General features: G+C 42.3%; 1 protein-coding gene across 3 annotated transcripts in view; it reads right to left on the bottom strand.

Annotated features, from left to right (window-relative positions):
• Window positions 1-23,417, bottom strand: part of corin (corin, serine peptidase) — a 118,726-nt gene extending 95,309 nt beyond the window's left edge. The window contains exons 1-3 of one of the 3 annotated variants that reach the window (XM_078398875.1): window positions 23,336-23,417; window positions 19,569-19,716; window positions 2,944-3,420 (exon numbers count right to left, since the gene is read on the bottom strand). In XM_078398875.1, the coding sequence (XP_078255001.1) occupies window positions 2,944-3,420; window positions 19,569-19,716; window positions 23,336-23,404 (694 nt within the window). In that variant the 5' untranslated portion in view covers window positions 23,405-23,417. Of the gene's footprint in view, window positions 1-2,943; window positions 3,421-19,568; window positions 19,717-19,828; window positions 19,902-22,932; window positions 23,059-23,335 lie in introns of those variants that run through there. The other 2 variants (XM_078398867.1, XM_078398858.1) reach the window with 2 other exon arrangements.
• Between the last annotated feature and the right edge of the window lie 605 nt (window positions 23,418-24,022).

The raw sequence follows: 24,022 nt of genomic DNA, 5'->3' as shown, positions 1-24,022 counted from the left end.
CTTGTGATTCAACCTTTAAACACCTAACTGTATTCCATTAAATGTTGCAAGAACAACCTTTCCACGTTTATGTATACCACTGCATCAAAAATTAAACGGATCAGTCCCTGAACAACACCCACTGCTTTTCCCACTTATTAGCACCTTCTGTTTTCAATCCATTTAGCTCATCAGCAATATATTAAATAATTTTATGTCCCACAACGTGAACTGCTATTTCAAGTGTTCTTGTAAAACCCAAATGCATTACATTCAATGCCTTTAATCTATTCAATTATATCCTCAAATGAACACTGACTTACTTTTGTACATTGACTATTCCTTGTGACCTGCATACTTCAGAGGAACACCAATGTAGAAATTAATGAACAAGCATAGAAGGCATTTAACTTTCTTGCTCCTGCCGCCAACATTAGGCTGATGAGTCTGTAATTCAGCTCCAAGTCTCATTAAAATTTTGAACAACAACAAAACATTGGCTCAATTCCAATCCACAGGTGCAAAGGCTACATTTTTCAGAGATTCAAGAAGTAATAAACAGTTTCAACCTCCTCCTCAGTTTTTCAAGGATTTTGGATTTAATGTCTCTTTTGAAATGATGGAGAGTTTACGGGTTTTTTTCTGTGCTTAAGACAATGTTCAGTGGAAAAAAAGTAAATTGGATGAAAACCCAACTTGTATGTTCGCTAGCCTTGGTGCATTGTGTCCAGATTGTAAGAGTGTTTTGGTGAGGGGGAATTGCAGGGGTGGGAATATTATTCTCACTCTCCAATTACAATTTTCTCACTGAAAATCACTGGATACTTCAGCAAAGTCCATTTGAAGGAAAACCTTCAATCACAGGAACAGCCAAATTGCAGCAACTGTGTTAAGTTTGCCTTCATACAAAGATGATGAACTCCCGGTGTTTAGGACACAGCAGCAGTTCAAAACAATTCTGAAAGTACCAACTGCGTTAAGCTTCAGTTTACTACCATCTTCAACAAAAACAGAGGCAAACACACCTCAAACAGACCATCTATTCTACTGTCCTCACAAACCCAAATAATCTCCAATAAAATGAAAATCTCTGATTTGGGAACAGAATAATTGATTAAACACACACAGAGCCCAAGCACAAAACTAAGACTTTAGAGATACAGCGTGGAAACAGGCGCGTTGGCCCATCGAGCCCGTGCCAAACATCGATCACCCCCTACACTAGCACTAACCTACACACTAGAGGCAATCTACAGAAGCCAATTAACCTACGTCTTTGAAGTGTGGAAGGAAACCGGAACATCTGGAGAAAACCCACACGGTCACAGGGAGAACATTCAAACTCCGTACAAACAGCACCTGTAGTCAGGATAGAAACCGGGTCTCTGGCCTCGTGAGGCAACAACTTTACCGCTGCGCCACCCAAATGAGGAAAATAAAATGAATTTAAGGTACCACAATGTCAGAAAAGATGCTTTTATGGGAATATTATTTAGAAGAGATACCAGCAAAAGCAATTAATATCATCTTGATAAAATCCTTCAAAAAATGTAAATATTTGGTTTGGAGCAGAGCTGGAATTTGTGATGCTATAAAATTAGACAGTGGTGATCAAGCATTCCACAGATTGTTGGGCTCCGACAGTTATCCGCTATAACAGGTTCTTAAAGATGAATGATACAGTCAGAACTTTTTTTCCCCCGCAGGGTTTCTTTTGTGCTTTTTGCTGACTGCAGTATGTCAGATTATATGTTAGCCTTTTTACCTACTGTGATGTTCATATTCTACCAATTATGACCACTAGAGTATTCAAAAAATGCATTTGCAATAAAGCATACCAAAGATTCGTATAAACAACTGCAGAAAGGCCTCAAGCTGCAATATCACCTGTCCATGTTCTCCAGGGATGCTGTCTGACCTGCTGTTACTCCAGCTCCTTATGACAATAGACAATAGGTGCAGGAGGAGGCCATTCGGCCCTTCGAGCCAGCACCGCCATTCAATGTGATCATGGCTGATCATTCTCAATCAGTACCCCGTTCCTGCCTTCTCCCCATACCCCCTGACTCCGCTATCCTTAACTTTTTGCATACTAAAGATTAGCAAGCCTTTAATACAGTTTTCAAAGGTTCAAAGGTTCAAAGGTTCAAAAGTCAGTTTATTGTCCCGTGTACCAATCAAGGTACAGTGAAACTCGAATTACCATACAGCCATACTAAAAAAACAACAAGCCACACAACAGCATAAAAGTTAACATAAGCATCCACCACAGCGAAATGTACTACCAAGGTTACGTGATCATAAATGGTGAAGACTAAGCCGGACTGAAACACCCAGAAACTGTAGAAGTTATTAAAATCTCCTGGTCTTCCAAGAGCTACACTGTAATAGCATCTCACTAAGAGATTAGGTATTGAAATAAACCGAAGAATGCAAAATCTGAGTACCTGGACAATAGATCCATCCATCAAACAAGCCAGAAAAAATATCAAAGTTTGTATATTCAAATATAAATGAACGTTAGCAATCTGAGTGCATTTTGATTATTGCCACGTAACATCACTGACATTTAAAAGTAACTTTTACAACAGTGATGCCCTATTTATTTAAATTTCCTTCACAATCAATTTAATTTTTTTCCATCTCTTTCCACCTAATCCCTCTGTTTTATTTTATTTCCATTTCTGCTCGCGGTTTACCATTGAATTAATTATTTTAATTTTGTGGTACAGACTGAGTGATTCTTTAAGATTCTTGGTTGAGACACGGCAGTATTTCCTTCATATCCTAAACCAGATTCAGAGGAGAGTACGACGCTATTTTGGATTTTGAATGGACACAACTTGGAATATCAAAGCCAATAGAATGTCTACGGAGAAGTATTATAAAGTATTGGAAGTTTGTTCTTGGCTAAGTGCAAATTAAGACAACAGATACTTGAATACAAGGTAAATAAAATCTTACCATAGCTGGTGTTAAAATATGAAGCTTCGTATGTTGTGTCAATATCTGTTGTGATGCTGGTGGATTTGAGGATGGGGAACGAAGTATTGAAAACTGAGACATTGGTAAGTGGCTCAGAAGAATAAGATGTTTCACTTGTCGTCTGAGCAACTGAACTTGTGCCCTCTGCATGCAGAAATGAGTCGTTGCTGCTGTCATCAAAACCGAGTGGTGTACTTTGTGTAAAGGCCAAGAAACTGTCCACCTGTGTGTTCTTGGTGCTGAACTGTTCTTTATTCAATTCAGTCAACTCGGCTTCACTGTTTAGGCCCACAGTAGTTGAGACATTTACTACTAAAGGAGAAATTGTCCCCCAGTCCATTTGTTGTGGCCATCCTGAACTGTTTCCAAGATCTGTGTAAGGAGTGATGAATGCCTCATCATTGGTTGAATGGACATCATTCTTCCTTTGATCAAAAAATCTGTTCCCAATTACACCTGGTCAAAAACAAGAAAGGAGAAGGTTAGTGCACCATCTGGAGTGAATCCCTTTGAGTAATTTTCAAATTTGCACCCTTACAAAATTTGCCCCCTTCTGTTATTAATTTTAGTGGAACAAAATTTACATGGGTCCTCAATGGAGAAGTGTCCTTCTTCAACAGCTTATACCACAAAGGTGAATGTTACATCCATTACGTGAAAAGTTTTAATGAGCCATAATAGGCTGCAAGGTCTTACTGACAGGAGTGTCCCCAGCAATTACATTTGCTACCATTTAGAGGGCACACACAGGTTCCTAAAATTATATGTGGACCAGTACTTAATCTGATGGCTTGAATGATTAAGGAAGGACTGGAGTCTCTGTTCTCACTAAATAAAAGCAATATATAATTATTTTGATTAACATTCTAATCATGGGACTGCACAGGCTACTAAAATTATTAATGGGGGTATTGTATTGTAGCAGGACATCTAAAATCATCAGTTAGACTTGTCCTTGCACATTTAAGCTTTTAGATTTTATGCACAACATGTCACAGCATTTATGCCAATAATGTCACAATAAGGTAAAACAGTTATCCGAGTTGTGTGAATAAGACAGGTAACCTGGGCATCCCCTTAACCAAGTGCATCATGACCCTACCCTGGGCATAATGCAATTTACTGTGTCAACTGTGTAAATGTAGGACATTCAGTAACAATGGATTTCAATGCTGAGCCAAATGTTACCACGCTATTATATTAACATTTACGATGGAGTGATGCACTTTGAACAGCAACACCTGGATTATTGACTTCAGTCACAATTCTGCCACAGAGTCACACAGCACAGAAACAGGCCATTCAACCCAACATGCCAACCAAGATGCTCCGTCTAAGATGTGCCATTAGCCTGTGTTTGGCCCATGTCTTTCAACACCTTTCCTTTCTACGTACCTGTTAAAATGTCTTTTAAAAGTTGTTATTTGCCTGCCTCAACTACTTCTGGCAGCTTCATGCCTTTGCAGGAAGTTGCTACTCTGAAACAATGCACATGCCATTATCACTCTGTTACTCTGACTGAAAAATCTGGGCCATTGGTAATTCATACCATGAGCCCAGCAACTTCTATGATTTCTATCGTACTAGTTTCTCTCAGTGTTAGAATCATAAATCAAGGCCATCCAATCCATTATACTTTTGTTGCATCAACCATCATCTTGTCAGATTTCTATGAGATCAACTGTCTAATCTCATCCTTTTGTTTTCAGCCTGTCCATGTTTCTTCTTAAATGATGGATATCCATTCTCTGATTTTAGACAATAGACAATAGACAATAGGTGTAGGAGTGGTCAAGCCAGCTCCGCCATTCAATGTGATCATGCTGATCATTCATTAATAGCGTTACTTCTTTCATATGGTCAGAAGTGAAAATGGTCACTGCTATTGACACAATATTCAAATCCATTTGCATTGATCAGCAAATATACCAGTCCATATCTGTGATATGGATTGAAGAAGGGTACTGACCCGAAATGTCACCTATCCATGTTCTCCATGTCCCGTTTTCTCTCTCCCTTCTTTCTTAAAAAGTGGGACAACATTAGCTACCCGCCAATCCGTAACCTGTGCCTGGCAGTGCTGGCTCAAAACGCCAAATGGCCTCATCCTGCACCTATTTTCTATGTTTCTGTTTCTATGTTCAGCACTATCATTGTTGCGCCAAAGGGCCTGTTCTTGTGCCAGATTCTATATTTATAGGTTCTGCTGAGAGCCAGCATAAGATGAACAAATGGCCAGGTATATTCAAGCATTCCATCCTAGAATCATTAAAGAAAATGAAGCGTTTTGAGACTTCTACTACCACCCACCAATCACTCCCTCAGTGAAAATATTAAGTAGATGATCCCTTGTCAACAACACTCCAACCAGAGAAAATATTTCTTCCACATTTAAAAAACACTTCTTCTGGATCTCCTCTGTCATCCTACGTTTCGAGTGTCTACATTATTATGAATTAGTTTAGTTTATAGATACAGCACTGAATCAGGCCCTTCAGAACATCAAGGCCAGCCGACCATTGATCAGCCGTTCACACTAGTTATCCTACTTTTGCATCCACTCCCTACACACTAGGGGCAATTTAAAGAGGCAAATTAACTTACAAAACTGCACGTCTCTTAAAATGTGGGAGGAAACCGGAGCACCCAGAAGAAAACAACGCAGTCACAGGGAGAACATGCAAACTCCACACAGACAGCATCCAAGGACAGGATCGAACCCGTATCTCTGGCGCTGAGGCTGCAGCTCTATCGCTGCACCACTGTGCTGTCCCTGCCAGGAAGTTATTCTGGTGAATCTACTGTGTGTACTTTATATGGTTTCAATCTACTGTTCAAAACAAGACATGCAAATCTGCATCATGCACTTTACAAATGTATCATTTATGTATCCTTTATTCTATGCCACAAAAAAGTTATTGCTCAACTTTGGGATTTTTCTGGCCCCTGTCATTCTCTCAAGGAAATATATATTTGAAATCGATGACAATTGCCTCATGTACAGCTTTACACTTTTGTAGTGAATGCAAAATTCATGTATTGTTTCTCCCCCCTTCCCAATTTTGCCCCCTCACAGTACTTATTCACATTAAACTATTGACTATTCTCCTGATCTATTCCATTCAATCGTGGTCTTTTGTGGTCCACTTCATCAGATCCCCCTATTTCAATGTTGTCAGCCATTTTCTGATTGTGTCCAAATCATCAAAATGTACAAATCAAAAACACCAAACAAACCTGTCGGATACTCCAATCCATTCGATCAGTGGTTCCCAGTGTTTAGTTTCTTGTTGGTGAACCAAGTTGCTATCTATAATACTGCATTTTTCTTTTGCCATACTCTAAACTTCAACAAGCTTTGTTGAGAAACCTCATCAAATTATTTTTTTGTAAATCTATATAAATTACATCCACAGTTCTTTCAATCCAATCAGCCCTTCTCCACAAAGATTTATCAAACATGACGTTTTTGTCTATTGTCTGCTGTCTGCTGTCTGCCTTTGCTTAACCTTTGCATCTTACGACGTTTCCATTTTATATTGAATTATAGATTCTATACCCTTGACACAACCATTCAGCAGAAGGAATGCGAGGACATTGAGAAAGACAAATTACAATAGTTTGCCTTGCCAAGAAACAAAGCTGTAGAGGAGCAAACGACTGTGTGTTTGTCGACAAAGAGCATTAAAAGCCAGTGACTAAGAACAAACAGCAATTAAATCAACAATGGGCATTTGCTATCATCTCAAGGGTTCAGAAAAATAAAAATAAAAGTTATGTAATGGTTAGACAGAACCTTGGTCAAGCCAGATCTGGTAATATTAATGACCTCTTTACTTCAATAGAAATAGAAAGAAGCCCCAGAGTGCCTTTCAGAGGCAGAAGCTAAATCTGTTCAGCAAGCCAAAGGAAGTTATTCCACTGAAGATAGCAAAAGTCTTGGTCAAACAATGAGGTTTTACGAAGGACCATAATAAAGAAAGCAGAATATAGATGAAGACACAGCCTGCAATGATAAAGTTAAAGGAAAACAATGGACATAAGACCTTGGTCAATGGAATGAATGTTCCGAGCTGGTAAAGATTACGAAGGCGGAAACTTTATAACCATGCTAGGTTATAAACACAAGCATCAGAGCATACCTTCAAAGCATTAGATCATCAAAGATTGAGGTGAAAGGTTGGGAAATGGGTGACCAGTCAGAAAAGTCTGGAGATGACAGATGCTTGCGTAATGTTCCAGTGGCACCTGGGCTGGGACTGGGATGGAGGTGGGCAATATTATAAAGGCAGCAACATTTTATATGGGCAGGCACAGAGTTGAACAGCATGATCATTTTACAAACAGGCCAGATCAGCTGGAAAGGTTGGCGAGAGAAAAGTAAGACTGATGGCAAAAGCTCAGAGGTTTAATGCAGCTACCAAACACCAGGCCAGCATTTATTGCCCATCTCTGATTGCCTTAAAGATGGTAGTGAACTACCAAAGAACTACCTGCTGATGAAGAATATCCCACAACACTCTGTGGTAGAGAGTTCCAGGATTTAGATCCAGAAAATGGAGAAGGAATGACAATACGTTTCCAAGTCAGGATGGTCTGTGACTTGAAGGGGAACCAGAGGTGGTGGTGTGCCATGCAACTGATGCCCTTGTCCTCCTTGGTGGTAGAGGTTGGAGGTTTAGGAGGTGCCATTGTAGTGACTTAGTTGAGTAATTGCAGTGCATTTGGTAGACAGCAAATCCTGGTCATGGAATATTGGACGATATTCGAACCTCAGTATATTTTTTTATTAGATATACTGAAAGCATTGCACAAGGAGGACATTGAGAAGACATTTTTATTTCCCTTACCAGAGTGAAGAGTCAGGACCAATTGTTTATTTGATGTTTTTGGAAGATACAGCATGGAAACAGCCCCTTCACCCATCAAATTCACGCCTACCATCGATCACCAATTCACACTAGTTCCATATTATCTCACTTTCTTATCCACTCCCTACACACTAGTGACAATTTAGAGAGGTCAATTAACCAACAAACTCACATCTTTGGGATATGGGATGAAACCCGAGGACCCAGAGGAAACCCATGCAGTCATAGGGAGAACGCACAAACTCTACACAGACAGCACCTGAGGTCAGCATTAAACCTGGTTCTCTGGCACTGTGAGCCAGCAGCTCTACCGCTGTGCCATTCTGCCACTGTGTGTTGTTTTGGCAAAGTTACACAGCTGAATTAATAAGCAATTAACTTAATATAGTTAAACACAAAAAGCTGGAGTAACTCAGCAGGTCAGGCAGCATCGCCGGAGAAAAGGAATAGGTGGCGTTTCAGGTTGAGAGCAGACTCAGTGAAACTGGAATGAAGGCATTTGGTTTACATTACCCGCTTTAAAACCTTCACTCAATTCAAGCAGCATCTTAAATGATCATATAATATTGACATTTGGGAAAAATTATGAAAGTGTTGCTTTGGGAGCGAGTTGTTGTACGACATTGGGGTGGTAATCCAACAAAGGCATGAATGCTGAAATAAGACAAACTCTTCATTTAAAGTGCACAAGCAAAAGCAGACGCCAGTGGATTCTGACACTTGGTTTGCCATAAAATAGGATCACAGGTTATCTTTTACTTTGTACTCACCTCATATCCCTCAATTCCACTAACATAGATTTACAATATTTGAAAAAACACCTGCATATGCATGTGCTCCTAGGCCTAAAGGAATCAAGGGATATGGGGAAAAAGCAGGAACAGGGTACTGATTTTTAGATGATCAGCCATGATCATATTGAATGGCGGTTCTGGCTGGAAGGGCCAAATGGCCTACTCCTGCACCTATTTTTCCATATTTCTATTTTTCTATGCATGTGTTTACACCCATTTATCAAAAATGAACTTGGTGCTGAAACATTTAAAATCATATAAAATAAATAATATTCCGATGTCACAGCTAAAATCATAAAATACTAAACACAATTCGTGACCAAATGGCATCATGCACCCCAGGTCAGGATTGAACCAGTCACAGGCCATCACCTGAAAATGTGTACAGTCCATTAAGTGGGAAGAAAAAACTACAGAATTAAAGGAAATCCATAATAACTTTGAAAGGATATATATTTTTTTTAAATATAGGAAAAGAAATCAGCAAATTTGTGCAGAGTAAGATCGTAATAAGGGTAATCAGATAAAAGGCCTGATGACAACCTAACAATTATTTTGCACATCAAAGCACACTTGAACTTAGCATTGTGTTCTCGTGTCATAGTCATCCAGCATGGGAGCAGGCCCCATTGGTCCAATTTGCTCATGACAACCAAGATGCCCCACCTACACTAGTCCCACCTGACCACATTTGGCCCATATCACTCTAAACTTTTCCTATCTATTTACCCTTCCTTTTTTTTTTATATGTTGCTATAGAACATCTCAACTACCCTCTTTGGCAGCTTGGTCCATATACTCACCATCCTCCGTGAAAATGTAGCCCCTTAGGTTCCTATTAAATCTCACCTTAAACCTACGATCACTGGTTCTTGATTTCACAACTTTGGGTAAAAGGCTCTGCGCATCTGCCCTAGCTATTCCCATGTTAATCTTATACACAACCAACTCTGACCAAAACCATTAAGGGACAATATTGTAATGTGCCGTGTGTGTTGAAATTTCCAATCCTGAATACATGATACAAAGTCCACAGTGTCTTTGGGTCAGAGAATCAACTGAAACAGGAACAGAGATGTTTAATTTACATTAGAACTGAAACAAACCAGAATGTTGATTCTGCTGTTGGTGTCACAGTTACTGGGTGAGATATGGGCTGGGACACCAGGAGTGCACTTTCCAACGTCTAGGTGGGCAGATGGGCAGAGCTGCTCATCAGTCACCACACCAGCCATCTTCAGACTACCCATGCCCCAACAAATTAAACCTCACTGAGACACAGGCAGAAGCTACAGTGGAGGCGTTGAGCTGAATGCCAAGAAATCTCTGGCTGAGGCCCCAACCTTTCCGTGGATATGGTGGCGCAGCAGTAGAGTTGCTCCCTTCCAGCGCCAGATTCTTGATTAGTATGGGTGTCAGGGATTATGGGGAGAAGGCAGGAGAATGTGGTTAGGAGAGATAGATCAGCCATGATTGAATGGCAGAGTAAACTTGATGGGCCGAATGGCTTAATTCCGCTCCTATCACTTATGACCCGGGTTCAATCCTGACTATGGGTGCTATCTGTAAGGAGTTTGTATGTTCTCCCTGTTTTATAGACAATAGACAATAGACAATAGGTGCAGGAGTAGGCCATTCAGCCCTTCGAGCCAGCACCGCCATTCAATGCGATCATGGCTGATCACTCTCAATCAGTACCCCGTTCCTGCCTTCTCCCCATACCCCCTCACTCCGCTATCTCTGTTTTCTCCGAGATCTTCGGATTCCTCCCACACTCCAAAGACGTACAGGTTTGTGGGTTAATTGGCTTGGAATAAGAGTAAATTGTCCCTATTGTGTGTAGGATAGTGTTAGTGTGCATGGATCGCTGGTCGGTGTGGACTCAGTGGGCTGAAGGACCTGTTTCCGCGCTGTATCTCTAAATTAAACTAAAATCTGAAGGAGGCAGCGAGAGTGATTAGTGAATTTGGTGAAGGAATGGATGTTTCCAGAAAACAGATGAACGAAGACAGAAAAAAAAGAAAACATTTTATATGTATTGAAAGGAACTGCAGATGCTGGTTTACACCGAAGATAGACACAAAATGCTGCAGTAACTCAGCGGGACAGGCAGCATCTCTGGAGAGAAGGAATGGGTGACATTTCGGGTCGAGACCCTTCTTCAGACAGTCAGGAGAGAGGGAAACTAGAGATATAGAAGAGGACAAAGACCATGCAAGGCGTGAAAAGGACAGATCAAAGTAGACGATGCTCAAGAAAATATACTATGGTTCATTGTTGGGTGAGGGGAAGGTGACAAGGCATACAAATAGTAAAATGAATCAGGAGGACAGTGAAACCAGTTGGAAAACTAGACTGAGAGAGGGAAAGCAAGGATAACTTGAAGTTAGAGAAATCAATATTTGTATTGCTGGGTTGCAAGCTGCCCAAGTGAAATATGAGGTGCTGTTACTCCAATTTGCGTTTGGCTTCACTCTGACAGTAGAGACGGCCCAGGACAGAAATGTCAGTATGGGATTGAGAGGAGGCGTTAAAGAGAAAACGTTTCATTTACCTTTTTAAAAACATATTTCTTAATTGTTCCCCACTTACACTGTCTCAACTTCCCTCTTCATTCAATGGAAGTCTCAGAGACATTTCTCAGTTATATCCTTTATTCGGGTGGGGAGGAATAAGAATGCGGCAAAGCCCCACCCAATACAGGACAAGGTCAAGAAGCATCACTGGGATTTCTATATGTAAGAAGGAACTGCAGATGCTGGTTTAAATCGTAGACACGAAAAGCTGGAGTAACTCAGCGGGACAGGCAGCATCTCTGGAGAGAAGGAATGGACCCCATTCCTTCTCTCCAGAGATGCTGCCTGTCCCACTGAGTTACTCCAGCTTTTTGTGTCTATCACTGGGATTCCTATGCCAATCAACTTTGAATGAAAGTGATTTCATGGCCTCCTCTCGGCACAGATGAATGCAGAGTGGTGTGGAGTGTGCATCAGGGTCAACCTGGTGAGGCTTAGTTCGGAACTCAGCAGGCTTGGAGAAGAGTGTTTACTGCAGCCGTGGCTCAGTGAGCTGGACCTACCTGGTCAATCGCCAACATTGTTGGGTGGATGTCAGTGTTGTTACTGCACTGGGACCGGCTCAGCCGGAGGGGCCACTGAATATAGTTCTTTCGAACCACATCATGTCAGTTTTCACATCCATTGCCATATCCAAATGTGCACCAAGAGCTAAATTCCAGAGGTGAGGTGACAATGACTACCCTCGACAACGGGTCAGTATTTGGATGAGCTTGGAATCAAGGAGAAAACACCAATGGTTGTTGGAGTTACACCTGACAAAGAGGGTGATGAGTTTGGTCACTGAAGGTCAGTCATCCCAGCCCAAAGACACCATTGCAGGAATTTAGTTTAGTTTAAACAGCATGGAAACAGGCCAATCGGCCCCCTGACCATTGATCACCCGTTAACACCTGTTCTGTTCTCCCATGTTCCCATCCACTCCTTACACACTAGGGGCAATTTACAAACCAATTAACCTACAAACCCAAACATCATTGGGATGTGGGAGGAAACTGTAGGAGGCAGACACAGAAATCCCACTCAGTCACACTGAGAATGTGCAAACTCCATACTGGTCAGGATTGAACTCTGTTCTCTGATGCTGAGAGGCAGAGACTCTACCAGCTGCACCAGTGTGCCACCCTCACAGTTCCTCAGAGCAGTGCCCCTTGTCCAACTATCTTCAGGTAATTTCACAAACTTCAGTAACTTCATTAATAGCGTTACTTCTTTCATATGGTCAGAAGTGAAAACGGTCACTGCTATTGACACAATATTCAAATCCATTTGCATTAATTAGCAAATATACCAGTCCATATCTGTGATATGGATTGAAGAAGGGTCCTGACCTGAAATGCCACCTATCCATGTTCTCCAGAGATCCTGCCTGACCTGCTGATTGACTCCAGCACTCTGTATCTCCTTTTATAAACCACATCTGGGGCTCCTGACCTGTGAAGTCCTGACCCCCCCCCCCCCCCCACAAGACCTTTGAACTATCTTTATTCGGATCTCAATGTTATATCTTGCACTAAATGTTGTACCCTTTATCTGTGCCCTGTGGATGGCTTGATTGTATTCATGTACAGTCTTTTCTCTGACTGGATAGCACGCAAACAAAAGCTTTACGCTGTACCTTGGCACATATGACAATAATAAAGTAAATAAAAATCTTTGCTTCTACATATCTGCAATATAGCAGGACCTAGACAATAGAGCTGACAAGTGGCAAGTACCATTCAAACCAAGAAAGTGGCAGGTAATGGCCATCTGCTGCAACACTGCCCCCCATCCCCTTACCTCTTCACCCCCATGCCCTTCCATCTATATCCCTTCCTCAGGCTTTATATTTCATGCCTCTTCTTTCCTTATCTCACTGCCTTTTGTCTTTTCATCTCTAATCTTTGTCCACCCATCTGCCAATCAACCCCACTCACCTGATTTAAGACCAAATATTCTTCCATATCGAGAAAAATCGCAATGAGATATCGCAATGTTCTCATAACTCACACGATGAAAAACTTTGGTACATGAACAAAGAACATTTATAGAAATGGAAATCATTTCAGTCATGATCAGTCTGGGGAAGGGTCTCGACCCGAGGTGTCGCCCATTCCTTCTCTCCTGAGATGCTGCCTGACCCGCTGAGTTACTCCAGCATTTTGTGTCTACCTTCAATTTAAACCAGCATCTGCAGTTTTTTTCCTACTCATTTCTTTAAATAGTTGACTCTAAATAGCTTGCACCAAAAATGAAATGATGGAACAGAAATTGGAATCAAATTTAAGCAATCATTAGAGAAAATCTACAGAATTGGTAAAGCAGACTGATCTGTTAAGTATGTGATCATACATGAATATGACAACTGGGTTACATTCTGTTAAAAATACATTGCTATCCAAGCCACACTCTGATCTGTTTAGTGCAAGGTAAAGCCAGCAAAGTCCAATCAAGAGTAGTCCGAGGGTCACCAAAGAGGTAGATAGATGATAGTTCAGGACTGCTCTCCGGTTGTGGTAGGATGATTCATTTGCCTGCGAACAGCTCGGATGAAACTGCACTGAATCTGATGGTGTGCGTTTTCACATTTCTATACCTTTTGCCTGATGGGAGAAGAGGGAGTGGCCAGGGTGCAACATGATCTGATAGATTTGAGTTTTTTTAAACTTCCCTGGATAATAAGTATTCAATGCAAAGACAATGGTAATAGACTCTTGCAAACACGCAACTCTATAAAGATAACTAAATTTCTGAATCTATAAAGCAGGCTGCAAACCTTGTCCTCTGGCAATGCCAATCGGAAAGTTGAATGTCAGCAGCATAATCAAGCTGGAGTTGCACCCTGGCCACTCCCTCTTCTCCCATCAGGCAAAAGGTATAGAAGTGTGAAAACGCACACCATCAGATTCAGTGCAGTTTCATCCGAGCTGTTCGCAGGCAAATAAATCATCCTACCGCAAACAGAGAGCAGTCCTGAACTATCATCTTCCTCTGTGGTGACCCTCTTGATCGGACTTTGCTGGCTTTACCTTGCACTAAACATTATTTCCTTATCATGTATCTATATACTGTAAATGGGTCGATTGTAATCATGTATTGTCTTTCTACTGACTGGATAGCAAACAACAATAGCTTTGCACTGTACCTCGCTCGGTACAGTGAACTAAACTGAATGTGAACTGTCTTCATGCTTTTCTAGGCTGTAAGATTTTGTTTTTCAAATCTGCCCTTGCAGCACAAGATCCAATTAGTCTGTGGGGATTCAAAGAAATTACCACTGGTGTGATTTAAATTTATGCTGTCTATTTGACCTCTGATCACATAATGCAGATTAAATTAATGCATAAAGCAAGCTAGTTTCTGATGGCAAGTTGTAAAGAAATGCAAGTGAAACTTAATTTAAAAGAAACACGTTTATGTGCATTAAAAGTGCAAAAATAATTTTAAACCAAACAAGTGAATCATATTGGCTGCACTCCACTGTTTAAGCTCAGATGCATCTGATGACATTGGAGTCTTTCATATACGAAGACTAATTTAAATGTTTAATCAACCAGCAGCTTAGATGAAAGAAAGCAACAAAACTCAAATGTTCTTTACATTTGTTGCACATTTCAGAATTATACAAAGCAATTATGACCAAATGGATGAATAATGATGAATGATGAGAAACAGTTCTTCATCGAAGTGTGCATTGTTTTACTGCCATCTTATGGATCACATTTAGATAAACGTCCAAGGTATTTATATAATTTGGCATAATACCTTTTAATTAGTGCATTTATAAACCACAATTCCCCATTAGTCAAACTGTTTATGAACTACACGTCTAATGAACATTGGATAGACAGTCGGAACCATTTTCTCAGGGTGGAAACGTCAAAGACTAGAGGGCAGAGTTTTGAGGTGTGATGGGCAAAGTTTAAAGGAGAAGTGTGGGACTATTTTTTTTTCAGAAAGCATGGTGGATGCCTGGAATGCACTTCCAGGGGTGATGGTGGTGGTGGAAGCAGATATGATCACGGCAATTAAGAAGCATTTATATGGCACATGGATATGCAGGGAATGGATCACATGCTGGCAGAGGAAAATCGTTTAACTTGGCACCATGTTTGACATGGATCTTATGGGATGAAGGGCGTGTTTCTCTGCTGTATTGTTCTATGTTCTATTAACATACTTAGCTTCTCCATTTAACACAGTGAAATAACTGCATTTTATTTTCATCCAAATAAGGCAAATTCACCAAGTTTGTGTAGAAAATTGTTCACCACTTTGTGTAGGAAGGAACTGCAGATGCTGGTTTACACTGAAGATAGACACAAAAACCTGGAGTAACTCAGCGGGTCAGGCAGCATCTCTGGAGAAAAGGATTGAAGTCTGAAGAAGGGTCTCGACCTGAAACGTCACCTATTCCTTTTCTCCAGAGATGGTGCCTGACCCACTGAATGGCGTTTTATGTCTATCTTTGGCATAAATCACTTCGTCAGCTTATCGTTAAGTAAATTTTAAAAATCACATCTGCAACAGTGAATATGTTTTGATACGTGTATAAAATTGAAATATTACATTTTGAATATTCAGATTGGAAATATTTGGACTTTTATGCAAAAATGTGGCTGGTAAGAACATTATATTGAATAGAACACAAAGTGCTGGAGCAATTCAATTGGTTAGTCAGCATCCCTGGAGGGCATGGATATCAACAAACTATCTACTAAACATTCCATTGGACACTTATGTATTTTAGTTCAGATAGAAACTCTAATAGAAGTACAATACCTCTGATAATAAATATAATATACTTCCATTGCTCCAACTCCAAACAGGTCAAGTTGTATTTTTAACATCTTAGCAATGGACCCACACACAACAAATCAAACTTCAGAGCAGAATTCAAGATAAGGAGCTGGTAATTTTACAAAACAATCACTTTGTAACATCAACCGACAACCTTTTCCTTCTGGTTGTTGAAATAGTGGATACTCAAAGATGATGCTCCATTTTTCATATGCAAGCAAACATTTCAGTAAACTTCACATCTAGATCTCAGAACGCTGCATTAGATAGCACCAGTATCCTCGCACTCACAACGTTGAGAGATTATATACAGTGCCCTCCATAATGTTTGGGAGAAAGACCCATCATTTATTTATTTGCCTTTGTACACCACAATTTAAGATTTGTAATAGAAAAAAAAGTGCACATTGTCAGATTTTATTAAAGGCCATTTTTATACATTTTGGTTTCACCATGTAGAAATTACAGCTGTGTTTATACATAGTCCCCCCATTTCAGGGCACCATAATGTTTGGGACACATGGGTTCACAGGTGTTTGTAATTGTTCAGGTGTGTTTAATTGCCTCCTTAATGCAGGTATAAGAGAGCTCTCAGCGCCAACTCTTTGCTCCAGTCCTTCCATCACCTTTAGAAACTTTTATTGCTGTTTAACAACATGAGGACCAAAGTTGTGCCAATGAAAGTCAAAGAAGCCATTATGAAACGGAGAAACAAGAAAAACACTGTTGGAGACATCAGCCAAACCTTAGGCTTACCAAAATCAACTGTTTGGAACATCATTAAGAAGAAAGAGAGCACTGTTGAGCTTATTAATCACAAAGGGACTGGCAAGCTAAGAAAGACCTCCACAGCTTTTGACAGAAGAATTCACTTCATAATGAAGAAAAATCCCAAACACCTCTCCAACAGATCAGAAACACACTTCAGGGGTCAGGTGTGGATTTGTCAATGACCACTGTCCGCAGAATATTTCATGAACAGAAATATAGAGGCCATACTGCAAGATGCAAACCACTGGTTAGCTACAAAAAAATAGGATGGCCAGGTTACAGGTTGCCAAGAAGTACTTAAAAGAGCAACCACAGTTCTAGAAAAAGGTCTTGTGGACAGATGCGACGAAGATTAACATATCAAAGTGATGGCAAGAGCAAAGTAGAGAGGAGAGAAGGAACTGCCCAAGATCCAAAGCATGCCACCTCATCTGTGAAACACAGTGGTGGGGTTGTTATGGCCTGGGCATGTATGGCTGCTAAAGGTACTGACTCACTTATCTTCATTGATGATACAACTGCTGATGGAAGTAGCAAAATGAATTCTGAAGTGAAAAGACACATCCTATCTGCTCAAGTTCAAACAAATGCTTCAAAACTCATTGGCCGGCAGTTCATTCTACAGCAATACAATGATCCCAAACATACTGCTAAAGCAACAAAGGAGTTTTTCAAAGCTAAAAAATGGTCAGTTCTTGAGTGGCCAAGTCAATTACCCGATCTGAACCCAATTGAACATGGCTTTTATATGCTGAAGAGAATATATGCTCAAGTTTATATGCTCAAGTTCAAACAAATGCCTCAAAACTCATTGGCCGGCGGTTCATTCTACAGCAATACAATGATCCCAAACATACTGCTAAAGCAACAAAGGAGTTTTTCAAAGCTAAAAAATGGTCAGTTCTTGAGTGGCCAAGTCAATCACCCAATCTGAACCCAATTGAACATGGCTTTTATATGCTGAAGAGAAAACTGAAGGGGACTAGCCCCAAAACAAGCTAAAGGTGGCTGCAATACAGGCCTGGCAGAACATCACCAGAGAAGACTCCCAGCAACTGGTCATGCCCATGAATCGCAGACCTCAAGCAGTTATTGCATGCAAAGGATATGCAACAAAATACTAAACATGACTACTTTCATTTACATGACATTGCTGTGTCCCAAACATTATGGTGCCCTGAAATGGGGGGACTATGTATAAACACTGCTGTAATTTCTACATGGTGAAACCAAATGCATAAAAATGATTTTATTAAAATCTGACAATGTGTACTTTCCCAAATTGTGGAGTACAGAGGCAAATAAATAAATGATGGGTCTTTGTCTCAAACATTATGGAGGGCACTGTATGAAATCACCCGCTTCATTTACCCGTCTCTAAAAGGCCTGTCCCACTTTAGGCGATTTTAAGGCGACTATCAAAGTCGTAGCAGATCGCCGAACATTTCTTTTACCCGACGACAATGACCACGACAATGCCGAGTCAGGTCGAGATTACACTGTCTTCGGAAACATTGCGAAATTCCCACACTGTCAATGCTTCTCCGGCATCCTAATTTTCGCTGAAATCACTGATAAGTCGGTAGGTATTTGAGAGTTTTGAACTATAACATCTTGTATGGGTTACTTAAAAACCAAGCATTATTGTAACAAGGCATAAACTGGTTTTACTTCCAGTTTACTAATAGCTGTATTTTTTTTTTTTTTAATTTAAGTGGTTAAGTGGATTTTTGTGAAAAGGGTGTGGGTATTCTTTGAAAATGTACGGGAGATGCATATCTGGTTTCTGGGTTGTATATCTGGGTTGGGAGGCCACTTTAAATGTAATGGCTGATGGCCATAAACATCGCGAAAATTCCCACGCTTACCTGACCGTCAAACTGTCGCCTCCAATCTACCTGTCAAATGTCCTGACGGTAAATAAATTGGTTAAACAAGCATTTTATGATATTTTGAAATGACTTTACTTATTTTAATATAATGTGCTTCTAAATGCATCGAAGACAACCTAGCAAACCTGGGGACAGCAGGCGACAGCGCCCGCAATAAGCAACGATACCAGGGACGCGCTGAGATCCACTACGATTCTTGGAAGACTCCTCACGATCATGCCCGCGACACCGGGCGAACTCTCGGCGACAGCCTAGTCGCCGGCAGTCGCCTTAAAATCGCCTAAAGTGGGACAGGCCCTTGAAACTCATGCTCCGGTGTTTACTGGAAGTTGCACTCAGCAATTAACACATGAGGAATCAAAAGCGAAATGCCTAATACGCGACTAAATACAAGATAGCAGAAAGGTGGGGATACAAGGCGGCGGGTAGGCGAGTGTATCTTTTTGTCGCTTTAGGTAGATGCTGATGGATTTATTACGTGCAGAGGCCAGGCCGGTGACGATACACGATTTCACTTTGTTTATCCCAGTTGTCCAACGTCCTATTTTTAGTCTCTGGTAGGAGAAACTACACTGATTTCACTGCAGACTCGCCAAATCAAAGCAACAGAAACTGCTAGCTCAAAACTTCCAGTGATTCAGTGCATCCGCTCCCCGAGTGTCTCGGTGTTGTCCTGCTTGTACAGATAGCATTGGAACCCCCATTTCACACAATGTGCGGACCTTTGGACATCCGAGTACATTTGTAAACATCGGAGCCAAAAACAACTACGACTCCTTTAATTAGCGTTCGGTTATCAGAAAGTGGTGTAGACAAATCAGACTGGGGATTAAATCTCGGAAACATCAGCATGACCTAAAGCATTACCCCCCACACACACACATACGCGGTCGCCGACAAATACTGAAAGCACCTTACCTACAAATGCCAAGAGGATTACCAGCACGCAGATGAAAGCGCAGACACACGGAACGACTATTAGCAATAGGAGGCGGAGGTGCTTGACCGATCCCGGCTTCTGTGGACAGGCTGGCCCCATGTTGCTCTCATCTGCCTCCGGCACCTGCTTCAGTTGCAAAGAAGACAGAACATCAGTAGCCCCAAGGCAGCCCGACCGTTACTGCCGAGTGCCACTCTGGGCCACTGCAAAACGCTGCGAAGTATTACAAGATATTTACAATTAACTCAACCGTGTTTGGATGCTGCACACTTCAACAGTTTCCCAGCCAATGTGCACGTGTTAAGTACACAAAACACAAGGTGCAATGAAACACAATGTGATGGAAATATCCAGATCCGAGTTTAAACAATTTAAACCGATAACTGGCTGACTAATGAAAATTAAGACGTTGGACTGGGGTAAGGGGGTTGGACTGGGGTAGGGGCGTTGGGCTGGGGTAAGGGCGTTGGACTGGGGTAAGGACGTTGGACTGGGGTAGGGGCGTTGGACTGGGGTAGGGGCGTTGGACTGGGGTAGGGGCGTTGGACTGGGGTAGGGGCGTTGGACTGGGGTAGGGGCGTTGGACTGGGGTAGGGGCGTTGGGCTGGGGTAGGGGCGTTGGGCTGGGGTAGGGGCGTTGGGCTGGGGTAGGGGCGTTGGACTGGGGTAGGGGCGTTGGACTGGGGTAGGGGCGTTGGACTGGGGTAGGGGCGTTGGGCTGGGGTAGGGGCGTTGGACTGGGATAGGGGCGTTGGGCTGGGGTAGGGGCGTTGGACTGGGGTAGGGGCGTTGGACTGGGGTAGGGGCGTTGGGCTGGGGTAGGAGCGTTGGGCTGGGGTAAGGGGGTTGGACTGGGGTAAGGGGGTTGGACTGGGGTAAGGACGTTGGGCTGGGGTAAGGGGGTTGGGCTGGGGTAAGGGGGTTGGGCTGGGGTAAGGGCGTTGGGCTGGGGTAAGGGCGTTGGGCTGGGGTAAGGGGGTTGGACTGGGATAAGGGCGTTGGACTGGGGTAAGGGTGTTGGACTGGGGTAATAGGGGTTGGACTGGGGAGTCCTGTGCGCCGAATCACATCCAGGGGTTAACAGTTGCTGATGAGAATGCAGCGGCGTTGACAGTGTCAGTAAACGCCAGTTTCTAATGTTTTGAGGCTCTGCAAGACTCCAGCCTCTGCCATCCACTCCAACAACTTCTCCCCACATTTAATCCGCTTATTCGGCTGAGAACGCGCTTCAAGCCAATAAAATTGGTAATTATAAATAACCTGCGCGACCGTAGATTCTGACGAATCAATGCATGGCCATGGTTTGTGTTTCAACCCCAAGAATACAACCTGCCTCTCCTCAGTCCCCAAACAAGACTTCAAGCTCACAGCCGGCCGGCCATGCACAGTCAATGTGGTGCTGCCGCAGGGTCCTAGTGCCCGGGCGACCTCTCCCACTCTAACACGTTGTTAGAACTTGTTTAGGTTTATTATTATATTATCACGTGTGGCGCGGTACAGTGAATCGTTTTATTGTGCATGCTACTCGATCAAATACATATATTATACGTAAATGTGATATGCTAAACTCAAGTACAGTGGGTAAAAGGAAGAGAATGATACAGAGTGCAGAATACAATTCACAGTAATGTAGTTCCTTAATAAGTTGATGCAGGAGTAAGTCATTCAGTCTCTGGAGCCTGATTGAACAGGACCTTCTACCTCGGGTGCCGTGTTCCTGTCCTGCCTCTTGTTTCATCTAATATACAGAAGCGAGTGGGGTGTGGGGGGGGATTAAGAAATCAAACATAATTTCCCGACTGAACAGCTCACCGGGTCCTGTCACCAAATCGTGTTAACACGATGTTCAACACTTTGCCACAGCGGTTGCAAGATATATGTATAACGTTACCATGCATGTTTTAAAAAGAATAGATATGTACTCCCGTTACTTATTTAGTTTTATCGGGAATAACAGGCAATGTCGCATCAAACACTTGGGGGGAGGAGGGAGGGGAGGGGGGGGGTTCAATATATCTCTCTCTGTCCATTGTACTTGTTTTGCCTTCAGGGTTTCCATTTCAGGAGCACATTGTCCAGAATATGAGACAACGCGTTCTGGGTTACGGAGGGTAGATCATGGTCAGACCTTTCAGTTACACCCCGGGACAACCAGCCTACACGAGGACTTCACACCGGCACGGAAGCTGCTCAACGGCAATCGCAGTTGGAGCCTCCCAGACCAGACCACACCAGGTGTTGGACTTAAGATCACGCCGGGGCAGGGTGGAAGAACATGATTAAAACCTTTAAAGTGCACATCAAACTTTGACCGAGGAAACTGTAAGATAATTAGGGGATTGGACACATTAGAGGCAGATAACATGTTCCCAATGTTGGGGGAGTCCAGAACAAGGGGCCACAGTTTAAGAATAAGGGGTAGGCCATTTAGAACGGAGATGAGGAAGAACTTTTTCAGTCAGAGGGTGGTGAAGGTGTGGAATTCTCTGCCTCAGAAGGCAGTGGAGGCCAGTTCGTTGGATGCTTTCAAGAGAGAGCTGGATAGAGCTCTTAAGGATAGCGGAGTGAGGGGGTATGGGGAGAAGGCAGGAACGGGGTACTGATTGAGAGTGATCAGCCATGATCGCATTGAATGGCGGTGCTGGCTCGAAGGGCTGAATGGCCTACTCCTGCACCTATTGTCTATTGTCTATTGTTCAGACTGAAGTGATTATACTGTGATAATGGGAGCGCAGGATCAGAATGACGCTGATGTAAATACTGGGGATAAACCCAACTCTGCAGTTTAATAGCCAGAGTTCAGTGAAGAAATGGAACCAAGTTTACGTTTCAAAGGGACAAAAGGCTCACTAGGGGATAAAGAAACCCGGACAAGACTGTGATTTCAGAGAGAAATTTAAATTAAACCTGGTTTCTTCAGACATCTGAAACTTTTCACGGAACTCAGACGCTGCAAACCCATACTGATGGCGCCTTTACATGGTGCTGCAAACCCATACTGATTGCGCCTTTACATGGCGCTGCAAACCCATACTGATGGCGCCTTTACATTTCATGAAACATTGTCCAATACCACAGAATACAAGACAGCGAAAGTTAACATCTTTCTGTTCTGATCATATGAATGAAATGTTTGACATGTTAAATTTCATTCGGATGCAAATCTGCACAACAGCAGACTAAGTTGTTTGTTTTAAAGACAAGCTATAAAAGCATTTGCGGTTTAATGCAAGAGAGCAACTCAAACTTGCAGCACTACTTACAACAGGACAATTCCACACGAGAGGAACGTACTCATTTAGAATGAAATGCAGTCAACCCCGATTGAACGAATCTCCTTACCTGGACGATGTAGTTACAGCAAATCACAAAATGATGCTTGATGCTATTTCATCTAACTCTTTAGTTTTAAATGCATGACTTACACTATATCCAATTTATACACGAACAAGGGTTGCATTTCCCAGATGGTCTGGTGTTCATGGAAAATTTGCGCCTCCTTTCAGGAAAAGTTCCTGTAGTTTGCACAATTTCTCCTCAAACCACAAATACAAAACCAAAGAGCGTCAAGCCGCGTCACCCTCCCCGAACTCAACAAACCTGTTACATTTAAGTTACTATTGAATACCATTGGGACAACGGGAAATGGGAATGAAAATAAAGCCAATGCAACAGAAACCTGGTCCCGAAGGCAAAACCACCTGTAATCTCCGTGGTGCTGCCAATGGTCCCAGTTGCCCCTTACCCTGGCAGTGGTGACTTGATGATACTGCTCCTCGGGCGTGGGAGCATCGCGTTGCCGCTCTGACAACATTGCAAGATTTGCTGTGTCCTACGATCGCCGGTTCCCTCTTCTATCAAACAGCTTGAAAAAATCCTCACTTCTACTCGTTTTCAATAGGCTCACGCCGCGCTCACAATACTCAGCATTTGGGTACGTAAAGAAATAAACCCCTCCCGCAAACTCAGCATTGACAGCGCCTTAAAGGAACAGTGATCAATAAAATACTGAACATGGTACGCTGGAGGCATAAGAGATGCAGATGCTGGGATCTTGAGCAAAACAAAGAACAAAGTGGCGGGATTAAGCGGATCAGGCAATATCTATGGAGGGAAATGGGTCGGGACCCTTCCTCAAGACTGGAGGGGAGATAGCTGGTAGAAAGAGGAGAGGGATGGGGCAACTGACAGGTCGATCCAGGTAGAGGCGAGCACTTAAAACCCGACAGCCTAATTATCAGATCCTGTTTGTGGGAATTTTGTGCAAATTTTTTACAATTCAAAAGTTCTTTTCAAAACCGATGAAATGTTGACCCTGAGTTAAGACATTTCTCAGGCTGTATGTACCATCAATGCACTATTTCCCAGATAACAGTGTACATTTCAGAAATACTTAATCGGATATCCCAACATTGTGAAAGGCGCGGATCAA

The sequence above is a fragment of the Rhinoraja longicauda genome, chromosome 1 (genome assembly GCF_053455715.1).
Source record: "Rhinoraja longicauda isolate Sanriku21f chromosome 1, sRhiLon1.1, whole genome shotgun sequence".
Classification (NCBI taxonomy): domain Eukaryota; kingdom Metazoa; phylum Chordata; class Chondrichthyes; order Rajiformes; family Arhynchobatidae; genus Rhinoraja; species Rhinoraja longicauda.
The sequence above is the reverse complement of the archived record's forward strand: the minus strand, read 5'-3'. Positions and strand labels throughout refer to the sequence as shown.